Source organism: Hyperoodon ampullatus (assembly GCF_949752795.1).
Source record: "Hyperoodon ampullatus genome assembly, chromosome: 20".
Taxonomy (NCBI): Eukaryota; Metazoa; Chordata; class Mammalia; order Artiodactyla; family Ziphiidae; genus Hyperoodon; species Hyperoodon ampullatus.
The window spans coordinates 6,302,266-6,323,909 of NC_136933.1; the positions used below are offsets into that span (position 1 = coordinate 6,302,266).

At 36.8% G+C, this 21,644-nt stretch overlaps 1 protein-coding gene across 1 annotated transcript in view; it reads right to left on the bottom strand.

Annotated features, from left to right (window-relative positions):
* LOC307068606 (disintegrin and metalloproteinase domain-containing protein 5-like) overlaps window positions 1–21,644 on the bottom strand; it is a gene marked incomplete at both ends in the record, with an annotated part of 136,110 nt that overhangs the window by 53,328 nt on the left and 61,138 nt on the right. The window contains one exon of the mRNA XM_079726556.1: window positions 19,021–19,216. Within this exon, the coding sequence (XP_079582682.1) occupies window positions 19,021–19,216 (196 nt within the window). The remainder of the gene's footprint in view (window positions 1–19,020; window positions 19,217–21,644) is intronic.

Consider the following 21,644-nt stretch of genomic DNA (forward strand, 5'->3'; position numbering starts at 1 on the left):
GTGGCTAGGACTTCTGAAACTATGTTGAATAAAACTGGTGAGTGGACATCCTTGTCTTGTTCCTGATCTTAGAGGAAATGGTTTCAGCTTTTGACCATTGAGTATGTTGTTAGCTGTGAGCTTGTTATATATGGCCGGCATTATGTTGAGGTATGTTCCTTCTATACACACTTTCTGGTGAGTTTTTATCATAAATGGGTGTTGAATTTTGTCAAAAGCTTTTTCTGCGTCTATTGAGATGATTACGTGGTTTTTATTCTTCAGTTTGTTAATGTGATGATTCTCATGGATTGGTTCACGTATGTTGAAGAATCCTTGCATCCCTGGGATAAATCCCACTTGATCATGGTGTAGGATCCTTTTAATGTATTGCTGGATTCGGATAGCTAGTATTTTGTTGAGCATTTTTGTATCTATGTTCACCACTGGTATTGGCCTATAATTTTCTTTTTTTATGGTATCTTTGTCTGGTCTTAGTATCAGGGTGATGGTGGCCTCATCGAATGAGTTTGAGAGTGTGTCTTCTGCAGCAATTTTTTGGAATAGTTTCAGATGGATAGGTGTTAACTCCTCTCTAAATGTTTAATAGAATTCACCTGTGAAACCATCTGGTCCTAGACTTTTGTTTGTTGGGAGTGTTTTAATCTCAGTTTCAATTGCAGTACTTTTGACTTTGCAGTCCTGTTCATATTTTCTATTTCTTTCCACTTCAGTCTTGGGAGATTGTACCTTTCTAAGAATTTGTCCATTTCTTCCAGGTTGTCCAAGTTATTGGCATATAGTTGCTTGTAATAGTCTCTTATGATCCTTTGTATTTCTGTGGTGTCCATTGTAACTTCTTTTTCATTTTAATTTTATTGACTTGAGTCCCCTTCCTTTTTTTTTTTGATGAGTCTGGTAAAGGTTTATCAATTTTGCCAATCTTTTCAAATAAGAAACTTTTAGTTTCACTGATCTTTTCTATTTTTTTCATTTGTTTCTGCCCTCATATTAATGATTCTTTCCTTCTACTAACTTTGGCTTTTGTTTCTTCTTCTTTCTCTAGTTGCTTTAGTTGTAAGGTTAGGTTGTTTACTTGTGATTTTTCTCGTTTCATGAGGTAAGGTTGTATTGCTATAAACTTCCCTCTTAGAATTTCTTTTGCCACGTCCCATAGGATTTGGATCATCATGCTTTTGTTTTCAACTGTTTCTACGTATTTTTTAAATTTCCTCTTTGATTTATACAGTGATCAATTGGCTGTCTCATAGCACATTGTTTAGCCTCCACATGTTTGTGCTTTTGCAGTTTTTCTTTCTTCTAGTTGATTTCTAGTCTCATAGTGTTGTGGTCAGAAAATATGCTGGATATGATTTCAATTTTCTTAAATTTACTGAGCCTCACTTTGTGGCCCAACATGTGGACAATCCTGGAGAATGTTGCATGTGCACTTGAAAAGAATGTGTATCCTGGTGCTTTTGGGTGGAATGCTCTATAAATATCAATTAAGTCTATCTGGTCTAAGGCCTGTGTTTCCATACTGCTATTCTGTCTGGATGATCTGTCCATTGATGAAAGTGGGGTGTTGAAGTCCCTTACTATTATTGTGTTACTGTCAATTTCCATTTTCATGGAGTAACTTTTTTCATCCCTTCACTTTCAGTCTGTTTGTGTCTCTGGATCTGAAGTGGGTCTCTTGAAGACAGCATATATACAGGTCTTGCTTTTGTATCCATTCAGCCAGTCTATGTCTTTTTTTTTTTTTTTTTTTTTTTTTTTTGTGGTACGCGGGCCTCTCACTGTTGTGGCCTCTCCCGTTGCGGAGCACAGGCTCCGGACGCGCATGGCTCAGCGGCCATGGCTCACGGACCCAGCCACTCCGCGGCATGTGGGATCTTCCCAGACCGGGACACGAACCTGTGTCCCCTGCATTGGCAGGCGGACTCTCAACCACTGCGCCACCAGGGAAGCCCGTCTATGTCTTTTAATTGGAGCATTTAATCCATTTACATTTAAGGTAATTATCAATATGTGTGTTCCTACTGCCATTTTCTTAATTGTTTTGCATTTGTTTTTGTAGGTCTTTTTTCTTCCCTTCCTCTTTTTTTCTTTTCTCTTATGGTTTGATGACTAACTTTAGTGTTGTGTTGGATTCCTTTTTATTTTTTGTGTATCTATTGTAGATTTTTGGTTTGTGGTTACCATGAGAATTTGATATTGCAGTCTATATATAAACAAGATTGTCTTAAGTTGCTGGTCTTTTAATTTCAAATGCATTTCCAATATCCTGCATTTGTGCTCTCCTCTTCTCACAATTGCAGGTTTTGATATTGTATTTGTGTGTAGATTATTTCCTATCTTAACTTTGTGTTTGCCTTTAGTGGTGAGCTTTTCCATTCATAATTTTCTTTTTTATAGTAATGGCGCTTTCTTTTCTGTTTAGAGAAGTTCCTTTAGCATTTGTTGCAAAGCTGGTTTGGTGGTGCTGAATTCTCTTACCTTTTGCTTGTCTGTAAAGCTTTTGACTTCTCCATCAAATCTGAATGAGAGCTTTGCTGGGTAGAGTATGCTTGATTGTAGGTTCTTCCCTTTCATCACTTTAGATATATTGTGCCACTCCCTTCTGGCCTGCAGAGTTTCTGCTGAGAAATCAGCTGATAACCTTATGTGAGTCCACCTGTATGTTATTTGTTGCTTTTCGTATTTTTTGTCTTTAATTTTTGTCAGTTTGATTCCTATCTGTCTCAGCAAGTTCTTCCTTGGGTTTATCCTGCCTGGACTCTCTGTGCTTCCTGGACTTGGGTGACTGTTTCCTTTCCCATGTTAGGGAAGTTTTCAGCTATTATCTCTTCAAATATTTTCTCAGGTCCTTTCTCTCTTCTCCTTTTGGGAACCCTATAATGTGAATGTTGGTACGTTTAATGTTACCCAAAACGTCTCTTAGACTGTCTTCATTTCTTTTCATTCTTCTTTCTTTATTCTGTTCTGTGGCAGTGATTTCCACCATTCTGTCTTCCAAGTCATTTATCTGGTCTTCTGCCTCAGTTACTCTGCTATTGTTTCCTCCTAGTGAATTTTTCATTTCAGTTATTGTACTGTTCATCTCTGTCTTTTTGTTCTTTAGTTCTTCTAGGTCTTCATTAAAGATTTCTTGTATTTTCTCATACTGTGCTTACATTCTTTTTCCAGGATCTTGGATCATCTTCATTATCATTACTCTGAATTCTTTTTCCAGTAAATTGCCTATCTCCATTTTACTTAGTTGTTCTTCTGGGGTTTTATCTTGTTCCTTTATCTGGGACATATTCCTCTGCCATCTCATCTTGTCTAACTTTCTGTGTTGCAGCTTCCATTCCTCAGGCTAAAGGGTTGTAGTTCTTCTTTCTTCTGCTGTCTGCCCTCTGTTGGTTGAGGCAGGCTAAGGGGCTTGTGCAGGCTTCCTGGAGGCATCATTCTCTCTGACTTCAGACTATACTACAAAGCTACAGTAATCAAAACAGCATGATACTGGCACAAAAACAGACATAAATTACTGGAACAAAATAGACGGCCCAGAAATAAATCCACACACATATGGTCAATTAATCTACAGCAAAGAAGGCAAGAATACACAATGGGAAAATGACAATCTCTTCAATAAGTGGTGCTGGGAAAAGCTAGACAACTACATATTTAAGAACGAAATTAGAGTGTTTTCTCACTCCATTTACAAAAATTAACTCAAAATGTATTAAAGACCTAAATGTAAAACCTGAAACCATTAAACCCCTAGGAAAAATACACAGGCAATACATTGGTCTTAGCAATATTTTTATTGGATCTGTCTCCTCAGGTATGGGAAATAAAAGCAAAAATAAACAAATGAGACCTAATCAAACTTTAAAAATTTTGCACAGCAAACTATCAAGAAAATTAGAAGCCACCTACTGATTGGTAGAAGATATTTGCAAAACATACGTCTAATAAGAGTTTAATATTGGGAATACATAAAGAACTTACAACTCAATATAAACAAACAAACAACCTGATATCAAAATGGGCAGAGTACCTGAATAGGTATTTTTCCAAAGAAGACATGCAGGTGCCCAACAGATAAATGGAAAGGTACTCAACATCACTAATTATCAGGAAAATGCAAATGAAAACCAAAATGAGATATCACTTCACACCTCTCAGAATGTGTATCATCAAAAAGCCTACAAATAACAAATGTTGGCACAGATGTGGAGAAACTGGAACCCTTGTACACTGTTGGTGCAAATGTAAATTGGTGCAGTCACTATGGAAAACAGAATGGAGGTTCCTCAAACAATTAAAAATAGAACTACCATGTGATTGAGAAATTCCACTCCTGGGTGTTCATCCAAAAGAAAAATAAAAGCACTAATTTGAAAAGATACATGCACCCTAACGTTCATAGCAGCTTTATTTGTTACATAGCCAAAATACAGAAACAACATAAGTGTCCATCAGCTAATGAATGGATAAAAATTATGTGGTATATGGTATACAATGAAATATTACTCAGCCATAAAAACTAATGAAATTTTGCCATTTGCAACAATATGGATGGACCTGGAGGGTTATGCTTAGTGAAAGTCATATAGAGAAAGAAAAATACTGTATGTTTTCACTTACATGTGAAATCAAAAAAATAAATAAAACAAGCAAATGAATGTAACGAAAAAGAAGCAGAATCACAGATACAAACTAGTTACCAATTGAGAGAGGCTTTTAGGAGTGGCAAGTTATAGGAAGGGGATTAACAGTTACAAACTACAAGGTAAAAAAATAAATAAAAATTTGAATATAAAATACACCACAGGAAATGTAGCCTATATTTTGTAATAACTTTATATCAAGAATAATTTATAAAAATATAAAATCAGGTATTCCCAGAGAGTCCAGTGGCTAGGTCTCTGCACTTCCACTGCAGGGGGCGTGGGTTTGATCACTGGTCGGGAACTAAGATAACATGTGCCACATGGTGCAGCCAAAAATGAATGAATGAATGAATAAGTAAATAAAATCACTATATTGTACACCTGAAACTAACATAATATTGTAAATAAACTATACTTCCATAAAATAAAATAAACAAAATTATTGAATTAGAGGAGACAAAAAATAGAATGAAAAGGAATGAAGAACACCTACCTGACCTATGGGATACCGTCAAAGAAATGACGAACACATCATTGTAGTCCCAGAAGGAGAAGAGAGTGAGGAAGGGATAGAATGCTTCTTTAAAGAAATAATGGATGATAATGTCCCATGCCTGGGAGGGATTTGGATATCCAAGTTTATAAAGCTAATAGATCACCTCAAAATTCAACTCAAAGTAATCTTTTGCAATGCACATAATCATAAGACTGTCTAAACCAAAGACCATGAGATAATTATAAAAGCAGCAACAGAAAAAACTTTTCTCATACAAGGAAACTCCCATAAGGATATCTAAATTTCTCAGTAGAGACTTTGCAGGCCAGGAGAGAATGGGATGATCTATTCAAACTGCTAAGAGAAAGAAACTGTCAAACAAGAATGTTTTAACCAGAAAAGTTGTTCATCAGAATTGAAGGGGAAATAAAGACTTTCCCTAAGAAACAAAAACAGAGGGAATTCACCACCACTAAACCTGTCTTACAGGAAATGTTGAAAAGAGTTCTACAAGCTGAAGTAAAGGGATGCTAATTAGTAACATTAAAACAAATGAAAATGTGAAACATACTGGTAAAAAGAAGCATATTGTCCGATTCAGTATGCTCTAATACTGTAATATGGTGATGTGTCAACTCCTTGATTCTAATATAAAAGTTGGAGGAAGAAAGTATTAAAAATAGCTATAGCTTCAATAACTTTTAGTGGGTACACAATATGAAAAGATGTAGTTCTCAGTACAAGAAAAATTGTTTGTAATTATACATGGTGACAGATGTTAACAACACTTATTATGATCATTTTGCAATATTTAAAAGTATTGAATCACTATGTTGCACAACTGATATTAATATATTTCAATTATACCTCAATTTAAAAAAATGTAAATGGTGACATCAATAATATGAAAGGGGGATAAAAGGATAGAGTTTTTAATGTGATCAAAGATAAATTATCAGTGCTCTCTCTCTCTCTCTCTCTATATATATATATATATAAAATACACATATATATATGTATGTAAACATGACTTACATATGTTTTATGTGAGCCTCTTGGTAACCACAAAGCAAACACTTAAAGTAGATACAGAAAAGATAAACAGAAGGGAATCAAAGTATACCACTATAGAAAATCATTAATTTACAAAAGAAGGTAAAAAGAAAAGAATAAAAGAAAAATAGAGTTACAAAACACAAAATACCCAGAAAACAACAAATAAGATGGCATTAGTTGACCGTTAAGTATCGGTAATTCTTTAAACATTAATGAACTGAATTCTCCAGTCAAAAGGCATACGGTGGCTGGATAGAAGAAAAAAAAAAGACCCTATTATGCAGCCTACAAGAGACTCAGTAGAGTTTTAAGGACACACAGAATGTCAAAAGTAAGACATGGTAAAATATATTCCACGCAAGTGGAAGCCAAAAGAGAGCAAAGGTAACTATATTTACATCAGACAAAACAGACTTCAGGCAAAAATAGAAACAAGAGACCAAGATGGTCATTATGTAATGATAAAGAGGTCAATTCATCAAGAAGATATAACAATCATAAATATATATGCACTCAACAATGGAGCACCTAACTATATTAATCAAATACTAAGAGATATGAAGGGAGAAATAGATAAAAATACAATAATAGTAGGGGAACTCAACACACCACTTTCAACAATGGATAGTTCATTCAGACAGAAAATCAACAAATAAACGTTGGACATGAACCATACATTAAACCAAAGGGATCTGACAAACATATTCAGAATATTCCAACAGCAGCAGAATTCACATTCTTCTCAAGCACACATGGTACATTCTCCAGTATAGAGTAGTGTTAGGTCACAAAACAAGGCTGAGCAAATTTAAGAAGACTGACATCATAGTAATTATATTTTCTGACCACAAAGGTATAAAACTAGAAATCAATAACAGAAGTAAAGCTGGAAAATTAACAAATATGTGGATATTAAACAATATGCTCCTGCACAACCAGTGGGTCAAAGAAGAAATCAAACAAGAAATCAAGAAATATCTTAAAACAAACAAAAATATAACATATGAAAATCTCTGGGATGCTACAAAAGCAGTTCTAAAAAGAAAGCTTACAACAACAAATGGTACATTAAGAAAAAATAAAGATCTCAAAAAACCTCACTTTACTTAACAAGGAAGTAGAAAAATAACAAGCTAAGGCGAATGTTAACAGAAGGAAGGAAATAACAAACATCAGAGCAGAAATAAATGAAATAGAGACCAGAAAATAATAAAAAGAAATGAAGAGCTGGTGTTTTGAAAAGAAAGAGATTTGACAAAACTTTAGCTAGATTAAGTCAGAAAAAAAGAGGAGACTCAAATAAATAAGAGAATTTAAAGAGAAAATATTACAACTGGTACCATAGAGTACAAAGGATCCTGATCCTGAGAGACTACTATCAACAATTATAAACCAACAAACTGGAAAATCTAGAAAAAATGGATAAAATCTTCAAATACATACAAACTACCAAGACTGAAACACGAAGAAATAGAAAATCTGAACAGACTAATTACAAATAAGGAGATTCACAAAACTTCCAACACAGAAAAGCCCAGGACCAGGTAGTTTCACAGGTGAATATCAAACATTTAAAGAAGAATGAATGTCCATCCTTCTCAAACTCTTCCAGAAGACTGAAGAGAAGGAAACACCTGCAAACTCAATTTATGGGGCCAGCATTATCCTGCTACCAAAACCAAAGTGTAAGGATACTACAAGAAAATTACAGACCAATAACCCAATAACCCCCATAAATACAGATGCTAAATTTCTCAGTAATTTTAGCAAACCAAATTCAACATCACATTAAAATAATAATTCACCATGATCAAGTGGGATTTATCTCTGGGATGCAAGGTTGGTTCAACGAATGGAAATCAATAAATATGATATGCCACATTAAGAGAACGAAAGATAAAATTATATGATCATCTCAATAAATGCATAAAAGGCATTTGACATAATACAACATCCTCTCATGTAAAAACTCTCAACAAATTGGGACTGAAAGGAACATAATGCAACACAACAAAGGCCATATATGACAAACTCACAGCCAATGTCATACTCAGTGGTGAAAGGTTGAAAACTTTTCTTCCATGATCAGGAAAAAGACAATGGGACCCATTCTCACCAGTCCTACTCAATATAGCACTGGAAGTCATAGCTAGAGCAATTCAGAAAGACAAAAAATGAAAAGCATCCAAATCAGAAAGGAGGAAATAAAATTGCCCTTGTTTGCAGATGATATGATCTTATATACAGAAAATCCTAAAACTCTACAAAAAAATTCTTAGAATAAACAAATTTGTTTAAGTTACAGGATACAAAACATATATGAGACAGTTGCATTTCTGCCCACTAATAACTAAACATTTGAAAAAGAAAAAGAAACAAAGAAACCAATCCAATTTACAAAAGGATTTGAAAGAATAAAATACTTAGGAATAAATTTAACCAAGGAGGTGAAATATCTGTCCACTGAAAACAAGGTTTTGATGAAAGAAATTAAAGAAGACACAAATGGGAATATATCCCATTATCATGTATTGGAAGAATTAATATTATTTAAACATCTGTATTACGCAAAGCTGTCTATAGATTCAATGCAATCCCTATCAAAATTCCAATGGCATTTTTCAACAGAAATAGAAAAAACAATCCTATCATTTTTGTGGAGCCATAAAAGACCCTATATAGCCAAAACAATCCTGAGAAAGAAAAATAACAAGCCAGGGGCTTCACCCTTCTTGATTTCAAATTACACTAAAAGTTATAGTAATCAAAACAATACGGTATTGCCACAGAAATAGACACATAGAACAATGGAACATAGTTGAGAGCCCATAAATAATCCCCTACACACAGTCCACTAATATTTGACAAGGGAGCCAAGAAACTCAATAGGGAAAGGAGAGTCTACTTAATTAATGCTGTTGGGAAAACTGCATAACCACATGCAGAAGAATGCAATTGGACCTCTATCTTACACTGCTCAGAAAAATGAACTTGAAATGGACTAAAGACTCAAAGATAAGACATGAAACAGTAAAACTTCTAGAAGGAAACATAGGGAAAGAGCTCCTTGACATTTATCTTGGCAGCAGCAATTTCCTGAATGTGACATCAAAAGCAGAAGCAACAAAAGCAAAAATAAGTGAGACTACATCAAACTAAAAAGCTACTGCAGAGCAAAAGAAACAAGTAATAAAATAAAAAGAAACCTACAGAAGGGGAGAATATTTGAAAATCATATATGTGATAAGGCATTCATATCCAAAGCATATAGAGAACTCTTACAACTCCATAACAACAACAAAGATTCGAAAATGCACAAAGGATCTGAATAAACATTTTCCATAGAAGACATGCAAATGACCAATAAGTACATGAAAAGGTGCTCAACATTATGAATTACCAGGAAAATCAAAATCAAAGTGAGACATCACGTCACACCTTTTACTTTTGCTATTATCGAAAAGATAAAAGATAACAAGTGTTGACAAGGATGTTGAGAAAAGGGAAAACTTTTACACTGTTAGGGGGAATGTGAATTGGTGCAGCCACTATGGAAAACAGTACGGAGATTCCTCAAAATCTTAAAAATAGAACTACCACATGATGCAGCAAACCCACTTTTGGGTACACATCCAAAGAAATTGAAATAAGGATCTCAAAGAGATATCTGCACTTCCATGTTCATTGCAGCTTTATTCACAATATCCAAAATATATAAACAATTTAAGTCTTCAGCAATGGATGGCTGTAAATAATATATATATGTATAACAGAATATTATTCAGCCATGAAAAGAAGGAATTCCTGCCATTTGAGACAACCTGGATGAATCTTGATGGCATTGTAAGTGAAATAAATCAGATCAAGAAAGGCAAATATTGTATGATATCACTTATATGTGGAATCCAGATTCCACATATCAGTGATATCAGAGAAAGCCAGATTCAGAGAAAGAGAGTAATGTGGTAGTTATCATGGGCTCCAAGTAGTGGAAATAGGGAGATATTGGTTGAAGGGTACAAACTTCCAGTTATAATATTAGCAAGTTCTGTGAATCTAATGTACAGCATGGTGATTACAGCTAAGAATACTGTGTCATATACTTGAAAGTTGCAAAGAGAGTAAATCTTTAAAGTTTTCACCACAAAAAGGAAATGGTAATTATGTGACAGGATGGAGGTGTTAGCTAATGCAATGGTGAGAATCATTTTTGCAATGTTTAAATGTATCATAGCAACAATTTTTACACTTTAAACTTACACCTTATTATATGTCAATTATATCTCAATAACATTGGTGGGGGGAGATTCCCAAGGGAGAAAGACACCAGCAACATAGTGGTGTAGGAAGCACAAGAAGAAAGCCCTCTCACAAATACACTGATTCAGCAACAATTCATAAATAAATTCCCTTTGTGATGAACCTGAAAATAAATGAAAGTCTCATCTTCTCTGGGAGAAAGCAAAACCACTGGAGTCAGTAGGGAGATTCAGGAACCCTCTTGCCAGAAACCTGCCCTAGTGCAGTGCTTACAAGCAGGAAGCTCTCAGCTTCACCCAGAAGAGAGAAGGAATCTGTCTGCAGGTCCAGCACCCATAAATTTCCAAGGAGGCTTTCCATAGATCTGGAATTTGCTTTTCAAGTTCTGGGAGCTCTGATGGGTCTGGACAATCTAGCTGCCTGGGGGACAACAAGGACAGAATCTTGGCATATTTGACACCAAGGGTACTCCCCCCTGCTCACCAAAGGGTGAGTGGATGAATAATCCCAGCTCTCAATTTCCCCCTTGAAAGGGAAAGAGTAGATCCATTTGTCCAGAGCCCCAAGTACCACTTGTACAAGCTGAACAGAAAAATGCACTAGAGGGGTTCAACAACAGACTAGATCAAGCAGAAGAAAGCATCAACAAACCTGAATACAGGTCATTGAAAATTACGTAGTAAGAAGAGCAAACAAGACAAAAGAATGAAAGCAAGTGAAGAAAGCTTAAGGGACTTATGGGACACCACCAAAGGCACTAATATATACATTATGGGGGTTCTGGAAGAAGAATAGAGAAGGAAAGGATCAGAAAGTATATTCAAAGAAATAAAGGCTAAACATTTTCCAAAGTGGAGAAAGGAAGTAGATGTTCAGAACAAGGAAGGCCAAAGAAATTCAAATAAGTTGAACCCAAAGAAATCCATACCAAGACACATTACAATCAAATTCTCAAAATTCAGAGACAAAGAGAGGATATTGAAAGTAGAAAAAAAGTGATTTTTCACATAAAAGGAAACCCCTATATGACGATGAGTGGATTTTTCATGAGAAACCTTACAGGCCAGAAGGTTGATGATGATATACTCAAAGTGCTGAAAGATAAAAACTACCAACAAATAATATTATACAGGGGAAAACTGCCTTTCAATTGAGGAGAGGAGATGGAAGAGTAATAAGACCCTGAGCTCACCTCCTCTCATGAGTACACCAAAATCACAACTATCTGAGAACAACCATTGATGAAAAAGACCGGAACCTACCAGAAAAGATCTTCTACAACTAAAGACATAAAGAAGGAACCACAACAAGATGGGTAGGAGGGACAGACTCCTGATATAATCAAATCCCATACCCCTGGGTGGGCAACCCACAAACTGAAGAATAATTAGAGCGCAGAGGTTCTCCCACAGGAGTGAGAGTTCTGAGCCCCACACTGGGCTCCCCAGCCAGGGGTCCTACACCAGGAAGACAAGCCCCCACAGCATTTGGCTCTGAAGGCCAGTGGGGCTTAATTTCAGAAATCCCAAAGGACTGGCAGAAATAGAGCTTTCACTCTTAAAGAGCGTACAGAGGTGCTCACGCACATCAGGACACAGGGCAAGAGCACTAATTTGATAGGAGCCTCAGAGAGATCTACCTGCTGGTCTTGGATAGTCTCCCAGACAGCCAGGGGTGGCTACAGATCATCCTGGGGACATAGACACTGGCAGCAGGCCTATTTGGGAGCATACTACCATGTGGACACTGCTGCTGGTGGCCCCCATCTTGGGATACTCCGTTTATCTCATTCATGCCAAAACCTGGCCCCACCAAACACCTGTAGGCAACCAGTGCTGGGATGCCTCAGGCCAAACAACTAACTGGGTGGGAACACAGCCCCATCTCTCAGCAGACAGGCTACCGAAAGACTCCCGAACCCACAGCAACTATAGACAGGCCACTAGACATGGCCCTCCCTATAAGAGGGCCAAGACCAAGCTCCACACACCGGTGGGCAGGCACTGGCCCTGCCTTCCAGGAAACCTGCACTAGTCTCTAGACCAGTCTCACCCACCAGAGGGCAGTCACCAAACACAAGAAAACCACAATCCCACAGCCTGTGGATACAGCCTGTGCATGGCAGGCCAGACCCTACCCTGGGACCAGCTGTGCCATGGCGCTGCCCACTAGCAGCCCAACAACAAGCTTCAAGACACCCCAGTTGCCATACCCAACTGTATCAGAAATCGACCACTCCCACCAGCAATCTGACACCAGCTCTGGGAACTGTGTGTCCTGAAGCCAGACTCCAGGACCTAACTCTGCCTGCTGGTAATCCAGCACATTAACCCCAGGACATGGTTTCACCCACCAGTGGGGAAAAACATCCCTAGAGTGTTCTGGACCCTAACTCTGTCCACCAGCGATCCAGCGCTAGATCCAGAGCTCCCTGGGGTTCTGCCGTCAGCCACCTTGTAACCCAGCCCTACCACCCAGCAGCTGAGTGCCTTCACAAAAGGCAGGGCCTGGCAATCAACCAGACCAGGGGCCAACCAAGCCTACCACACCAACCACATCGTCAGTCCACCACTAAAGAAGGGCCCACACAGTTCTCTTAGGGCAAATCCATAGAGCATATGGCTTGGCTATCAAGAGGGGTGTGCACTGCTAAGACACATAAGACATCTCCTACAGAAGTCCATTTTTCCAAGGTCAAGAAATGTAACTAACCAACCACACAGACAAAAATACAATAGCAACTTAAACAAAATGAGGCAGCAGAGGAACATATTTCAGATGAAGGAGCAAAATAAAACCCCAGAAGAACTAAGTGAAGTGAAGATAGGCAACCTACCCAAGAAAGAGTTCAGAGTAATGACTGTAAAGATGATAAAAGAACTTGGGATGGGAATGGATGTACAGAGTGAGAAGTCAGAAGTTTTTAACAAAGACTTAGGAAATATAAAGAACAACCAAAGAGAGATGAAGAATACAATAATTGAAATGATGGGCTTCTCTGGTGGTGGAGTGGTTAAGAATCTGCCTGTCAATGCAGGGGACATGGGTTCGAGCCCTGGCCCCAGAAGATCCCACGTGCTGCAGAGCAACTAAGCCTGTGCACCACAACTACTGAGCCTGCACTCTAGAGCCTGCAAGCCACAACTACTGAAGCCCGTGCACCTAGAGCCCGTGCTCTGCAACAAGAGAAGCCACCACAATGAGAAGCCTGCGCACCCCAACGAAGAGTAGTCCCCACTCGCTGCAACTAAAGAAAGCCCGCAGGCAGCAATGAAGATCTAACACAGCCAAAAATAAAATAATTTAAAAAAATAACTGAAATGAAAAATACACTAGCAGGAATCAATAGTAGACTAAATGAGTCAGAATAACAAATAAGTGAGCTGGAAGACAGAGTAGTGGAAATCACTTGTGCTGAAAAGAAAAAAGAATGCAAAGAAATGAGGACAGTTTAAGAGACCTCTGAGACAACATCAAGCACATAATATTTGCATTATAGGGGTCCCAGAAGGAGAACAGAGAGAGAAAGGACCTGAGAAAATACTTGAAGAAATTATAGCCAAAAACTTCTCTAACATAAGAAAGGAAACATTCACTCAAGTCCAGGAAGCACAGAGAGTCACATACAAGAGAAACCCAAAGAGCAGGCTGCTGAGACACATATTAATCAAACTGCCAAAAATTAAAGACACAGAAAAAAGCAACATATTAAAAGCAACAAATAACATAGAAGGGAACCCCCATTAGGCTATCAGCTGATTTTTCAGCAGAAACTGCAGGCCAGAAGGGAGTGGCTCAATATATTTAAAGTGATGAAATGGAAAAACTTACAAAGAGAATACTCTACCCAGAAAGGCTCTCATTTAGATTTGATGGAGGGATCAAAAGGTTTACAGACAAGCAAAAGGTAAAAGAGTTCAGCACCACCAAACCCGCTTTACAAAAAAAGTTAAAGGAACTTCTCTAGGCGACAAAGAAAAGGCCACAACTAGAAACAAGAAAATTACAAAATGAAAAACGTCACTGGTAAGGTAAAGGTATAGTAAAGATAGGAAATCATCCACACACAAAGCTAGTATGGAAGTTAAAAGACAAAAGTAGTAAAATCATTTATATCCACAATAAGCAGTTAAGGGATACACAAAACAATTAGATATAAAATATAATATCAAAAGAATTCAGAGAAATCAGTAATTGCAAGGGGAGGAAAATACAAATACAGGATTTTTAAAATGTGTTTGAAATTAAGAGATCAGCAACTTGAAATAATCACGAATATATATAGACTGTTATACAAAAATCTCACAGTAACCATGAACCAAAAATCGATATTAGATATACACAAAAAAGAAAAAGGAATCCAAACATAACACAAAGATAGTCATCAAATCACAAGAGAACAAAAGAAGAAAGGACCAAAAAGACTAAGAAAGACAAACCCACAACAATTAACAAATGGCAATATGAATATACATATCGATAATTACCTTAAAGGATAAAGGAATAAATGCTCCAACCAAAAGATACACAGTGGTTGAATGGATACAAAAACAAGACCCAGTATTGTGAAGGCACAAAAACAGACACACAGAACAGTATAGAGAGCCCAGAAATAAACCCATGCACTTATGGTCTACAATAAAGGAGACAAAAATATACAACAGAGAAAAGACAGTCTCTTCAATAATAAGTGGTGCTAGGAAAACTGGACAGCTACCCGTGAAAGAATGAGATTAAAACATTTTCTGGGCTTCCCTGGTGGCGCAGTGCTTGAGAGTCTGCCTGCCGATGCAGGGGACACGGGTTCATGCCCTGGTCCGGGAAGATCCCACATGCCGCGGAGCCGCTGGGCCCGTGGGCCATGGCCGCTGAGCCTGCGCGTCTGGAGCCTGTGCTCCGCGACGGGAGAGGCCACAACAGTGAGAGGCCTGCGTACTGTAAAAACAAAAACAAAAACAAAAACAAACCATTTTCTCACACCAGATACAAAAATAAACTCAAAATGGATTAAAGACCTACATGTAAGACTGGATACCAAAAAACTCCTAGAGGAAAACATAGGCAGAACACTATTTGATATAAATCACAGGAATATTTTTTTTTTGGATTCATCTCCTAAAACAAAGGAGATAAAAAACATAAACAAATGGGACCTAGTTAAACTTAAAAGATTTTGCACAGCAAAGGAAACCATAAACAGAATGAAAACACAACCTACAGACTGGGAGAAAACATTTGCAAATGATATGACAGATAAGGGGTTAATATCCTACATATATAAAAAGCTCAGACAACTCAACATTAAAACAAGCAAACAAACAACCCGATTAAAAAATGGGCAGAACTGAATAGAAATTTTCCCAAAAAAGAAATGCAGATGGCCATCAAGTACATGAAAAGATGGTCAACATCGCTAATCACGAGGGAAATGCAAATCAAAACCACAGTATCACCTCACACTGGTCAGAATGGCTATCATCAAAAAGAAAATGAATAACAACTGTTGGGGAGGATGTGAAGAAAAGGGAACCATCATACACTATTGGTGGGAATGTACACTGGGGTAGCCACTGCGGGAAACAGTATGGAGGTTCTAAAAAACTAAAAGTAGAACTACCGTATGACCCAGCATTTCCACTCCTGGATATATATCCAAAAAAAAACCCCACAAAAACATTAATTCAAAAAGACACAAGCCTCCCAATGTTCACAGAAGCACTATTTACAATTGTCGAAGCAACCAAAGTGTCCATCAACAGATGAATGGATAAAGAAGATGTGGTGTACGAGTACACATACACACACACACACACACACACACACACAATGGAATACTACTCAAACATAAAAAAGAATGAAGTTTTGCCATTTGCAATAACTTGGATGCACTTGGAAGTCACTGTTAACTGAAATAAGTCAGAGAAAGACAAATACTGTGTGACATCACTTATATGTGGAATCTAAAAAATATATCAAAGTAGTGAATATAACAAAAAAGAAGCAGACTCACAGATACAGAAAACAAACTAGTGGTTACCAGGCGGACAGGCAAGGGGAGAGGGTCAATATAGGGGTAGGAGGTTAAGAGGTATAAATTAGGTATAGAATAAGCTACAAGGATATATTGTATAACGTGGGGAATATAGCCAATATTTTATGGTAACTATAAAAGTAGTATAAACTTAAAAAGTGTGAATTGCTATATTGTACACCTGTAACATATAATATTACTGTATATCAACTATACTTCAATTAAAAAATTAAGGAGAGAGAAAATCTCTCCAGACAAACAAAAGCTGAAGAAGTTGATGATCACTAGACCTGCCATATATGAAGTGCTGAAGTGAATGACATCAGCACTGTGTTGGCATAAGGGATCCTTCCTTTTTGTCCGCCCGCTTAAAAAAAATCCACATATATTTACTACCTATGAATTCTATTTTAGATGCTCATGAAAGCACAGAGGATGGGAGGAAAGAGTTCCCAAGCTTCAAGAAATTAAAGATTTAGATCTAACTATACAAAATATGATGATACAATGGTAAAACACTAATTGCTAATGGGCTTCAGAGTAAGGAAATTATGCAATGAAGCTTTAAAAACTATAGAGCTGGATTATTTTAAAGAAATTTTAAAAGAGGTAGGTACTATATATCAAACAAATTGTTTTTTGTCTTCTACAAATTTGTATTGTGTTAAAAAACACATAAAGTTTACCATCTTAATTATGTTTAAGTGTTCAGTTCAGTGGTTCATTGTACATTCACATTGTTGTGCAACCATCATCACTACCATCCATCTCCATAACTCTTTTTATCTTCTAAAATGGAAACTTTATACCTATTGAATAACAACTCTCCATTCTTCCCTTCCCCAAGCCCCAGCTACCACCATTCTACTTTCTGTATCTGTGATATTGATGACTAAGTACCTCATTTCAGTGGAATCATACAGCACTTGTCTTTTTGTAACTGGTTTAGTTCATTTAGCATAATGTCTTCAAGGTTCCTCAATGTTGTACTTTGTTGCAAAATTTCCATTCTTTTTAAGGCTAAATAAGATTCCATTGTTTATATACATTGCAGTTTGCTTTATCCATTCATCCATTGATGGACATTTGGGTTGCTTCCAAGTTTTAGCTATTGTGAATAATGCTGCTATGAACATGAGTGCATAAATATCTCTTCCAGACACTGCCTTCAATTCTTTTGGGTATACCCAGAAGAGGACTTGCTGGGTCATATGGTAATTCTATTTTTAATAATCTGAGGAATCGCCATACACAGAATAGTGGTGATGCCATTTTACGTTCCCACCCACAGTGCACAACCGTTGCAATTTTTCCACATCCTCATCAACATTTGTTGTGTTCTGTTCTTTTTGACAGCAGCCATCCTAATGGGTGTGAGGTGGTATCTCATAGTTTTGATGTGCATTTCCCTAATGATTAGTGATGTTGAGCTTCTTTTCATATGCTTATTGGCCATCTGCACGTCTTCTTTAGAGAAATATCTATTCATGTCATTTGCCTGTTTTTGAATCGGGTTGTTTTCTGTTGCTGAGTTTTAGGAGTTTTCTATGTATTCTGGATATTAATTTCTTATCAGATGTATGATTTGCCAATATTTTCTCTCAGTGGAACTACAAAACAGCCAGAAAGCAATTAATGAGATGGCATCTGGTAAGTCCTTATATTTGGGGTCAGATAATTCTTTCTTATAGGGGCTGTTTTGTGCATGGTAGGATATTTAGTAGCAACCTGGACTTCCACCCTCTAGAAGCCAGTATCAGTTCCACCCCAGCTGTGAAAACCACAAAGGCCTGCAGGCATTGTGTCTGGAAGGAAAAGGCCATGAATGCTGCTAAAAATGCTAAAGTACACAGGATCCCACACCCCTCACAGCAAGAAATGCCCGGCCTAAGATATCCACAGTGCTGAGGTGGAGAAACCCTGATGTAACTGTTCGTTTTGCACTAACATTGCTTTATGTGTCAAAACAAAAAGAGCAATGTTCTCCTGGCATCAGCAAGATGACTCCTTAGGAGATAACATTCCTTTCTCAATCTTGTAAGGGTTCACGATGAACCACTACTTGTCTTCTACATGCAGATCTGGACTATGTATACAGTCAGTATGTTACTTTCATGTATAACCCTTTGTCTTGAAAACATATATAACTGTGCCTTGACCTCTAATGGGCAGAAGAGTTCTCAGAGCTTTTTGGAAGACTATCTCCTGGGTTATAATCCTCAGACTGGCTTGAATAAAATTCTCTATTTCTTTCTCAGGTTGACTATTACTTAATTTTTTTGTCAATATAATCTTCCAAGAAGCTGCATTTCCACTTGAGGTTTCTCCCTTGTGCAAATATGGATTCCTTATAAATTCAGAAGTTTTTTCTCAGAATCAAGAAAATTTTACTTCCTTTAACACTAATATACATTAGGCCTACAAACAGGATACACTTATCTTAAAATTACACTTACATTTTTGTTTTATAGCATTAAATAACAGAGCTTGGATCATCAGAATTTAAGAACTAAGAAGAAAACAGTGGTTATTACCTCCTCCAATTAATTTTCTGCACTGTCTGGTAAACGACCGACATCGTCCTCTATAACAGAAGGAGTCGCCCGAATCACAACTCTGTCCATCACGTGCATAAGTGTCAGGCACACAGTGTGCGTTATTCCCATCACAGAACTCTAGAAAATCACATTCATCAACTGGTTGCCTACAAGGTGTATTAACTGGTTTTATCTGGAAGAGAAAAGAAATATAAGAAAAAATTACATATAAATTGATACCCAAGTTTTCTTTCTCTTCAGGCTTGAAGTTTCCATCCATTTTTTCTAAGTTGCTAAGAGCAATGAGGAAATCGCCTTCTTGTTAACTACTTAAGCATTGCACAGACATTTAGGTGATTGAATTTGTTGTGCGTAAAGGAGTGGGTATTGCTTGTGAGAGATATGAGAAATTCAAAAATAAGCAGACTACCATAATTATAAAAAAGAAAGAAAGTAGAGCTAAGTAATCATTATAAAAATTACTTTCAACCCACTAAGGATATGCTCACATGGGCAGACTCTGGTTTCTCCATATGCCATCCTTAAAGCAGAAATCAGCAACCACTTAACAAAACAATAAATATGCCTCATAAACATTTAGAAAAACGTTTGCATATGAAAGAAAAGAGAGAAGAATTACAGAAACAACCAGAAAGCAAGAAACAAAATATCAATAAGTACATAGCTATCAATAACCCCTTTAAATGTCAAAGGACTAAATACTGCAATCAAAAGGCTGACTGGATAAAAAAAAAACAAGACCCATCTATAAGCTATCTATAAGAGACTCACTTCAGAGCTAAAGACATACACAACAATCTCATCTACAATCACATCAAAAAGAATAAAATACCTAAGAATAAATTTAACCAAGGAAGTGAAAGACCTATACTCTGAAAAATATAAGACATTGATGAATACATACAAATAAATGGACAGATATACCATGCTCATGGATTGGAAGAATTAATGTTAAAATGACTGTACTACCCAAAGCAATCTACAGATTGAATGCAATCCCTAGCAAAATACTCATGACATTTTTCTCAGAACTAGAACAAAGAATTCTAAAATGTGTATGGAACCACAAAAGATCCCTAGCAGCCAAAGCAATCTTGAGAGAAAAGGAACTAGAGTTATCACACTCCCTGACTTCTGACTATTTTACAAAGCTACAGTAATCAAAACAGTATGCTACTGACACAAAAACAGGTATAAATCAATGGAACAGAATAGAGAGCTCAGAAATAAATCATACACATATGGTCAATTAATCTATGACAAAGGAGGCAAGAAGGTATACAATGGTGAAACGACAGTCTCTTTAATAAGTCATGTTGGGAAAACTGGACACCTCCACCTAAAAGAATGAAATTTTTGTATATGATGTGTGTATATCACATCATATACAAGAATAAACTCAAAATTGATTAAAGACCTAAATGCAAGACCAGAAACCATAAAACTCCTAGAAGAAAACGTAAGCAGTACACTCTTTGACTTTGAATTTAGCAATATTTTTAATGGATCTGTCTCCTCAGGCAAGGGTATAAAAAGCAAAAATAAAGAAATGGGACTCATTCAAACAAAATCTTTTGCACAATGAAGGAAACCATCAAAAAAACAAAAAGGCAACCTACTGAATGGGAGAAGATATTTGTAAATATGTTTGTTAAGGGGTTAATATCCAAAATATATAATGAACTCATATGACTCAATACTAAAAAAACAAACAAGCAAACAAAATAAACAACTTGATTTTATTTTTTTCCCTTTTTTAAAATATAATTTTATTTTAAAATTAAAAAAAAATTTTTATTGGGGTATAGCTGTTTTACAATGTTGTGTTAGTTTCTACTGTACAGCGAAGTGGAGTTCCCTGTGCTATACAGCAGGTTCTCATTAGTTATCTATTTTATACATATTAGTGTACATATGTCAATCCCAGTCTCCCAATTCATCCCACCCCCACTTTTCACCCCTTGGTGTCCATACGTTTCTTCTCTACTTCTGTGTCTCAATTTCTGCCTTGCAAATAGGTTCATCTGTACCATTTTTCTAGATTCCACATATATGCGTTAATATATGATATTTGTTTTTCTCTTTCTGACTTACTTCACTCTGTATGACAGTCTCTACTGGTCAGAATGGCCATCATCAAAAAAATCTACAAATAATAAATGCTGGAAAGGGTGTGGAGAAAAGGGAATCCTCTTGCACTGTTGGTGGGAATGTAAATTGATAAAGCCACTGTGGAGAACAGTGTAGAGGTTCCTTAAAAAACTAAAACTGGAATTACCATATGACCCAGCGATCCCACTACTGGGTATATACCCAGAAAAACCATAACTCAAAAAGACACATGCACCCCAATGTTCACTATGGCACTATTTACAATAGCCAGGTCATGGGAGCAACCTAAATGCCCATTGACAGACGAATGGATAAAGAAGATGTGGTACATATATACAATGGAATATTAATGAGCCATAAAAAGGAACGAAATGGGGTCATTTGTAGAGACGTGGATGGGCAACTTGATTTTGAAATGGACAGAGAGCCTGAACAAGCATCTTTCAAAAGAAGACACACAGATGGCCAACAGGCACATGAAAAGATGT